Genomic DNA, 9,253 nt, shown 5'->3' with positions numbered 1-9,253 from the left:
CAATTTATCCAGAAGTTCTGCAATCACACCTTTTCTCTTCCTCCCAGCTTGGTGGTCTGCTGCATATTTAGCTTGCTTCCCTGGAAATGCCTTTCCAATTTTTTATTTTTGCCAACCTCTCATTACCAAGCAATAATGCAGACAATCCTTCCACATTGATAATGAAAGAAAATGATTCGGTCCATTCTTTGAATCCTCTTTTCTCATCAGCTACCTTCCTTTTTTCCCCTTTGGGATCCATGGTCCGAGACACTCCAGCAGCCTGGCACTGCGCAGCGCTGGTTGCAAGTTATGACCACTGATCTCTATGGCTGTGACGCAAATTATTGTTTAAATTGATTTATTATACAAATTTTACAGCATTGGAAAACACAATTATTTTTTGTTTGACCTCCTGCACACCATATTAAAAAAAAACAAACAAAAAAAACGATTTTCATTAATTTTTGAAAAAGCTCCAGGGAGCCACAAGGGGAACGCTAAAGAGCCGCATGCGGCTCCGGAGCCGCGGGTTGCCGACCCCTGGGTTAGAAGGAATAACCCCCCTTTAAATTCAAATCAGCTGGTTCTTTTCTACAGTTAATTTGTTTTAACCTAATAAATGTAAAAAATGACTTGGAGAAAAGGTATATGTCACAGTTTTAATATAAATCTGTAAAAATGAGAAGTTCAATGGCAAACATGAAAATGTGTGATTGTATCATTTAGAAAAGGCAAAAAACAAACAAACAAACAAAAAATGACACTAAACATGAAACCCAACAGTACTATAGCCATTTATAAGAGGAAACATGTCTCCACTGGGTATCAGTTTGTCTGTCAGTGCACTCCTGAAGCTTGTTCTCTACAGAAAAGCTGATCATGACCTCACTTCTTAAAACCTTACAACACAAACAATAAATATCTGACAAAAAAGAAGAATCACAGCTTTTAAGAAAGACGCTTCAAACCACAATCCTGACATCAAATTGCACTTTAGATACTGGTCTGAGTGAATAAATATCTTTTCTGATAATACAGTACAATAACATAGCAATAGCGTATTAGAGCGGTCTTAATGGGGTTAACAGGAAAACTCAATTCATTCCAGCTGCTGTTGCATAACGTACAGGTTTTGCATAATAGCATATAAATAAATAAACACAGATGATGCCAAACAAAAGGGTAAAAAAGATTTACAAAACATACTGCATATCTAACATAGTGCTTATTTATATATTTATATATTTATGTATTTTATTCAGGTAATTACATAACAGCGTCATTCAGAAGCGGTGCTCAAGTGCTTTTGTTTTGTTTTGACTCCAGAAAGCTTTGGAAAATTTTACCACTAAATGGAATCAGTTTTTTTGCACTGTCCCTTTAAACTGTCCCTCCTATCAGAGATGCTTCTGGGAGGAGCCAGATGTGTTATGACCTTTAGAGTAAACATGCCTCTCTTTATGTTCTGGGCCTGTCCTAAAAGTTGATGCCTGCTGGGTGGTGAGGTTTTTGTCTTCTCGGGGTGTTTGCTCTGCAGCTGGGGGGCTCTGTGGACCACCACGGCTGCTTTCCAGCTTCTCTTTGTGGTCCTCTTGCTTCTGTGGAACAGCAAGCTTTCGCTTTGGGGATTCCCTGGAAATAGTTGAGGCTGTTTGGCTTCCCACCAGGCTGTAGAGAGGGAGGGTGGATCTGGGCTGAACCATGTGAATCCCCCCGATGGGGATCAGAAGACTCTGAGTCCTGCTGGGTTGCTGGGAGTGCAGGGGCAGGTGGCTTAGGAGCCTGTTGGTTCCTCCAGGCTGTGTGCCATGGTTGCTGATGTTGGGGGTCGAAGTGGTTTCTTCTCTCAACTAAGAGACATAGAGATGAAATCAAAGCTGAAGGATTGTGGAGTGAAAGATTAACAGTAAGAGAAGAGTTCAGAACTTCTCTATGTTTTGGTGGAGTTGTGTTTAATATCTAAACACTAAATACTGTAGTTCACTGCTGCTAACTGGGTGGCGCCACCCCACTGGCCACCTAACCTGACTACGCCAGATGGATTTGCTCCGCATAATAAAGGGGCGAAAATACTGGTTAGCTGATTGGCCTATGTTGGTGATAGACGGGCCAAATAAACCAATCAGATCAACGAAGCATATGACGTACTAACAGAACGACGACAAAGAGGAGCCAATTGATAGATCAAACTCTTGCCGAAACCAGTCGGGAGAAGAGCAAAAACATCTTTTCCTCTGAGAAAAGCCTCCAGAGCAGTGTTTTGCTCTTCTTTCAGTGAGGAAATACAGTGTAATTCTGATAAAACTTGCTCGATAGCCACGCTAACGCTAGTTTCATCGGCTGAAGCCGCCATGTTCTTTAGACTGAACTGTCGCGCTTCTCGTTGCGTCACACCTCAACCCGCCTCAAAGCCAACGCTGATTGGACGTTCGTTTGGTGAACGGCTCCAAATTTTCTTAAACGGAGAGTAGCCAGACTGATCTGCGAGTGAAACCTTGAAAGCTCGCGAGATCAGGATGGTCTCACGAGGCTACTGGCCACCCACCTGGTCAGTGTAAATTGTAGTAGCATCTGTTTAGCCTTTCATCCCATTATGCACAGCCAGTGACCTAACATTAAAAATCTCACAATAAACAAAGATATGAGTAGGTGTTTACTTAAGTCTTTAGAAATCAAAAGCCCTCTTGTGGGGGTAGATTCAAACCCTGAAAATATGGATTTTAGTTTCAGTGCGCCATCCCAAGATTTTTAGTGGCCCATGTGGTCACCCCTATTAAGAATTGCAGGAGGCACCGCTGCGGAATGGGCCTTTAAAATCTTCCATCATCGGTCAGCTGCGCTACTTGATCTTTGGGCTCCTCGTTATAAACACGACATCTATTGAATACTGAGTTTTCATCTAAAACAAATGAGATTTGACGGTTATGACATGTAGGGACAGGACACACACGCGAAGGCTCCCGGCTCACTTTTTGTTACCCTGCCTTTGGAACGAATCTTCTTTGCAATGTTCGACACAATTTTAGCTGCTAAAATTGTGTTAACCATTAATGAACATCAGGGGTGAGATAATATCATACTCAGCTAAAAGGAACAGGATGAAAAGAATTAAGCAAGAGGATGCTCAATACTCTGTTCCTCCTTCCATTGTGCTCTACAAGAGGAAGCTGGACCTCTAAACGCAATATTATTTGCTATCCATGTCTAAAAAAATCTGGACATGGCCCTACTTTTGTCTTGTGGATTAGATTTTTGAATACCTCTCCCAAAACCTCTGTAATCACAGATGGCAAATGCTCACAGTACTTTCATCTGTCAAGGGGCTCCCATCAGGGCTGCCCAATCAGTCCATTGCTGCTCGCCTTGGCCGTAGAGTCCTTGTCTATTACACTAGGAGGGGCAGAAAGCTTAAGGTATCTCTTTATGCTGATGATTTGTTAATGTATGTGTCTGACCCTGTTTTATGTCCTCATATTATCCACAGCCTGAGGAGGTTGGTGTCCTCTCTCGGTAAAAACTGAACTTCAGTAAAAGTGAATGTTTTTGCTTGCAGCAATAATGGAACAACATTCACTCCATAGGCTTAACGGGGTATTAGTAACCTTTCAAAGCAATTGTATATCAGTTTGAGAAGGAATTATTAAGGCTAAACCATGACATTTTAATGGTGTTTATGTTCTTCGTCTCTGACCGTGATTCTTATCTTTTACTTGCTTCCTGTTTTACAGCTGCCTGCCAACGTTGGATCTATCTCTGAGCTCTCCTGCTGTATCAGAGAGCAGGAACTTCAGGTTTCACTCAATAAAATCAGGATCATTGGCAGTATTTGGATGTAAAACTGCAACATGACTTCACCGTAATGACGAAGTTTTAGATTTGACCTTTAACCTCCAAAAACTGACGTGACCTGCACATTTGATTGATATAAAACATGAACATCTCTTTTACTCCCTATTCCAATAAACTCTGTGATGTCTATATTTGCTCTACATGTTGACTTACTGGGATTTAACAGACCCACACCACATTGGCTCTGTGAGCAAAAAGAGCATTTATTTTAGGTTGAGCTAAACTAACAGGAATGGATGGAGTCACAGGTGAATAAACACTGTGGTTTGGAAGAAAGTCTTTGGATAGGTATAAACAAAGATGCAAAGACATAACACCAAATGATGTCAGAATTTTCTGATTACTATTGGATATTTCTTTGAAGAAGTGACTCACCAGTATTGTATTCAGCTTTGAGTCCTTTGGCTGAGAACAGGTTTGACTCTGAGCGGGAGGACCAGCTGGGGAGCCAGGAAGCCCAGACGAATCTGGTCCCTTGTTCTGGTCTCTAACTGGAGACGCTGCTGAGTTCAACACTGGGGAGACAGGACAGGCGGATGGAGAGAGGGAGGACAGAGGTGCAGCAGACTGATGGGTCCTAGTTGACAGGCTGCAGGGCGGAGGATGCTCTCTTCCTGAATTTGCAGACCGATTGTGTGGAGAGTGGGAAGATCCAGCAGATGTTGAGGTGGAGGCATTGAGGTGTCTGCGGGCAAATAGTGCCCAGCTGACACTGGCTGAGCACTTTTCAGCATCATCCTTGGTGTTGAGTGGTAGAGATGAGCTGCTTTTAAAGTCCATGAGCTGCCCTTCTTCTTGGACTTCTTTACTATTAGTGTGGGAAACTTCAGTAAACGAGGACCTGCTGCCTTCACCATGTCTGTAATGCTCAGCTAGGCCATCATCATCACCATGAGCAGCGTGTTTTCCCAGGGCATGTAAACTAATATCCTTTTTTTCATCTGGGTTGGCTTTGTTGTACTTCAAAGTTCCTAGAAGAATAAAAAATATACATTTTGCCATTTTTTTATGGTTTAGTTTTTACACATCAATGAAAACAAATATGTCATTCAAATCTAATGTGTTAAATTCCTATAACCACTATATATAACCATAATACTTCAGATGGATATTGTTTTGATGCAATTATTTATGTGATATATGATGTATAAAATGTACCTTTTTCTTACTGCTTTGCAAGGTTTGGATGACCTAAGATGTGATTCAACAAGGAGTAATTTATTGTACTGTAGCCGAAGGACAATTATAATAGCCTCTCAAATTTCATAATAAAAAAAAAAATAATAATCTGAAAAAAAAATGTATATGGTTCGCTTTCCCCCTATTAAATTCTTGGTGAAGCTGCCTTTCACCCTACAGTAGTTCCAGGTTTTGCACAATTAGATACTGAAATAATTACAGCAAAAGATTAGAAATATCCTGTCCTGGTGTGATGCTGAGAAACTAGCGGATGCATTTCTTACTTCGAGGATGGACTATTGTAATTCTTTACTATGGAGGGACCATGTCTTTCAGCTGGGCTGGGAGCGCCTCCTCCAGAGGCTGCAGAAAGAGTCTTGGGCAAAGAAAGTCTGTGAGTCTCCTTGTCTTCCAGAATGAACCGGAAGACAAGGAGTATGGCCTCAAGTACAAGACTCCAAGAACCAAGAGGGACAATATGCATCTGATGAGCTTCCATGTGATTACAAACATTAGAGCTCCATCTACAGGTTGCTGTAGAGCGAGCAGACAGAGCTGACAAAGACTTCTGGAAAGGTGTCAAAGATTTTTGAGAAAACTAAACAAACTCGGGTTGCCTTTGCTTTTAAACCAGTTCTATTGTTGCAATGACTTGGATGATTGAGTTTGCACAGGCTTCTTAGATTAGAACCTTTTTAGTATTTGCATAAGAAACGGAAGTTTGCACTGTTTTATGACGAGGCGAGAAATTAAAATGTGTGGAAATTACTTTCAATGCATCTGAATGATTACACTGTTCCCTTAAGAATTAAATTAGAAACACGTAGAATGCCGACACGGTGCCTTATTAAGGAACTTGGTTTGAGCACAGAACACATTTAAGATCTTTATTTGTCAAACATTTCTGTATTTTCGTACACATTACTTTGAGTTACTGGATGTCATATTGATAAGTAATCCTCAGGCTATGAATAGTTTTGCAGATTCCTTTAAAATTTTCAGAGCTGTGAAAAATGTGTTATTACTGATTGATCGATGTAGAAAACATTGAAAATATCATAAACATAACCGGAGGCAACAAACCTTCATGTGTGTCTGTATAGTGACTTCTCCTGTCTTCCTCCCGTACCTCAGGTATCAGGCATTCACCAAGCGCCACTGAAAATACCAAAGCGCAGCTTTTGCATATGTGCCGTGAACACAAATGAGAACAGCTGAAGTTTCCGCGTTTCCCAACTTACCTGGAGCTTCCGGACTGTTGCTACAGAGCTCACAGAGAGATGTTTGGGATTGTTCTGAGTGCACAGTAGAGTTCCTCAATTCACCCTTGCACTTCCTGTCACATTCACCACACACAACCCCCAACTGATCGTCTGATCTGTAAGCAAGGAAGATCACAAAGGTTTAGTTTGTCGCCTCCCCTCAATGGGAGCTGGAGGCCGTGCTTATGGAGCATCTGTAAGCAGATATTTACGTTTGGCCTTTACGACATATGGCTCTTACACCTTGGCAGTGGGTTAAGCCATCTGTGTACAGTAAGGTGCCGTCAGCAAGGCACCCACTTTAGATTCAACAGACCGGCATTCATAAACCATAATCAGAGCCCCACCCACCACCAACTTAAAACCTATTCACAGCTCAAGCCACCTCCTCAGGCCAAACAAGGGGGAGCCTACGGTTCAGCTCAAGGTCCGGGGGGTTGCTGGGAGCAGCCAAAAAAAACAGGGCGAGCCAGGGAGGGAAACCTAGACCAGACCTACTGCTCCAAAAAAAGTTTTTTTTTTTTTTAAAGTATGAAAAACACATTTTCAGTCACAAATAATGGTTCTGGTTATGATCTGCTGTTTTTTTCCACTATTTTTCTCTTCAGGTTTTGTGACCGGGACAAACTCAACAGGTATAATCAAAGTGAGGGTTTTATAATTTTAAAAACCTGCCGGTTAATGAATAAAGTCGACTTTACCTTCATAAGGGAAGTGAAACCTGTAAACTGAGATTATTCACACTGAATGTGACTAGATGCTAGGAAAAAAAACCCAGTAACGTTTGGCGCCCTTGCTGCCTCCGTTTTGTCTTTTGCACCTTAGACAGACTAAACAGATGGAGAAAAGATAAAGCAAGCGGGTATGCAGATGAGTCACATCTTTAGGAAGGCTGTACCAAGTGGCAACATGAGTCATAACAAGACTGTATGCACAAGGACTCACATCACAACCCAAGAAGTGCAGATGGCATTCCTCTGCACTCGCCAGTGTTTTATTGCTGCAGTTTTTATTCATTACAGGGCAGAATACCACATATTCTGCCACCAAAAGGATAACAAGGAGGGTCTGAGTTGAATTTGATTCATTCCTTGGATTTAAAAATTAAAGAAATCTTCACAGAATGGTTTCTTTTTTGACTGATTTCTACAAACCAATAGTATATTAAGGATGTATTAAGGAGGTTATAGGTACAGTTTACTTGGTGCTCGTTTAATTACTCATCAACCTAACATTTTACACTAAAACGAGCACAAGTTATTTTATGAAAAAATTGTTATTAATAGGCCGACTTTTTCAGTTCTGGATCCTCGATGCTGAGCACAAGGAATTGCTATAAAAAGATAACGATTCAATGAAATTGACTGTCCAGTGTTACTATATAATTGTTCTGCAGGATCGATTTCTGCAAGTCAGGGAGTCAAAGCAATCAATTGGAGTTTCCAAGATAGAAAACATTTTTAAAGATTAGAATAATAAACTGAACTTCTTTTTTAGCTCGGATCAAATTTAAAATAGAATGTATTTGACTTCAAATTCATTTTTCCATTTGTTTTTCCTGATGGGAAACTAATGCAACTGTTTATTCATATTTAGTTAGGGTAGGAAATAAAACTATTCTGTTAAAGTAACTAAACATGAATAAGTAAATGCCAAAAGTGGTTGCATTATTTTTTTCAGTGTATAAATCATATCCAGTTAATACAACAACGGTATAGTGACATTTTATGTATGAGGCAACTGATTAACGATAAACAGCCAAAAAGGAAGATCCAATATCAGTTGATTCCCAACTTAACGGAGTACCGATTCAATCTTAATTATTTAATATCACTGCCCTTTTCTTCACTTAGATGTGATATTATTATTTGATTAAAAGAATAAAGTACTGATACAAATTATAAAGCAAAAATATAAAAATAAACGTCTCACCAAGGCATCTTCACTCTATTTATGGACACTTTAAAACGGATGAAAAAAGAACAAACAAAAAAAAAGAAACAAAAAATTTGAATTAACAGGCATTGGATAAAAAACTGGTGCATCTAGATTACATCCAAAAACTGTATAACACAGCTGTTATACAGATGGTGCCACGTAATACATGCATCTGCCAAGGAATCCTAATAAACTGATTCAGAACAATCTCAGAAAAATATATTGAGGCTATGGACACAGGTGGATGCATTACCAATACTAAAGCTCTATTAGATAACACTTTACCAGCCAATTTACCACCCTAAAGACGCTTACAAAAGTATATAAAGGTTTCCAAGAACATTTTATATTATTAAACAATGAAATAAGCTAAACTTGTGTAATACTTTAAAAAACAAAATAAATCATGACTGTGTTTGATTACTTTGCAATTCCCCTTCATTAGTGTTGAAAGCATGGATGCCAAAACTAATTGTTCTGTCTGTCATCAGAAAAACAAGGGGCAGAATGTAACTGAGCTGCAGTTTGATCAGTTTCTCTTGCATGAAATAGATTTTTTAACACCAAGTGTTTACTATTCGTTTTGGTACTAAACCCTAGTAGCAGTGTTGTTGAATCAATTGATATTTCAATATGATTGATAAACAAATAATAGACATTTTGCACCTTTTAAAATCAATGTGAACCAATCCAATTTCTCACCACCATTTCATTAGCAGTGTTCAGAGGCATACAGCTTCTAGAACTGCTGCAGAAGCTCAGATGAACTACGGTTGAGAATGGAACCAGTGAAATGCAGACAAAACAGAAGAGGTTTTTAGAATTTCCTTGAAATGGCTTTAAATGGCATTTTCCATGTAGCTCGTCCTAAAGAGAAATATCAGCTGTTCTGCTGCCATCAACACCTTTGCTCATAGATGTTTGAGCTTGGCCTATTTTTCAGTGTAGTCCTGTTTCTCTGACTGTGACTGGCTGGATATGCTCCATTCGTCCTCTGACATGGGAGCTGGCTCGGAGCTCGTCTGCCTGGCTTTGTGTTTTCT

The 9,253-nt window shown here is 39.9% G+C and overlaps 1 protein-coding gene across 3 annotated transcripts in view; it reads right to left on the bottom strand.

Annotated features, from left to right (window-relative positions):
• Positions 1 to 570: 570 nt before the first annotated feature.
• Positions 571 to 9,253, bottom strand: part of LOC107098272 (transcription factor HIVEP3-like) — a 53,131-nt gene continuing 44,448 nt past the window's right edge. For all 3 annotated transcript variants that reach the window (XM_015395850.1, XM_015395847.1, XM_015395849.1), the window contains 4 exons: positions 6,252 to 6,388; positions 6,094 to 6,168; positions 4,207 to 4,802; positions 571 to 1,832 (listed from right to left, as the gene is read on the bottom strand). In XM_015395850.1, the coding sequence (XP_015251336.1) occupies positions 1,380 to 1,832; positions 4,207 to 4,802; positions 6,094 to 6,168; positions 6,252 to 6,388 (1,261 nt within the window). In that variant the 3' untranslated portion in view covers positions 571 to 1,379. The remainder of the gene's footprint in view (positions 1,833 to 4,206; positions 4,803 to 6,093; positions 6,169 to 6,251; positions 6,389 to 9,253) is intronic.

This window comes from Cyprinodon variegatus, unplaced genomic scaffold, assembly GCF_000732505.1.
Source record: "Cyprinodon variegatus isolate N-32 unplaced genomic scaffold, C_variegatus-1.0 Scaffold764, whole genome shotgun sequence".
Taxonomy (NCBI): Eukaryota; Metazoa; Chordata; class Actinopteri; order Cyprinodontiformes; family Cyprinodontidae; genus Cyprinodon; species Cyprinodon variegatus.
This window is presented reverse-complemented; position numbering and strand designations above follow the sequence as displayed.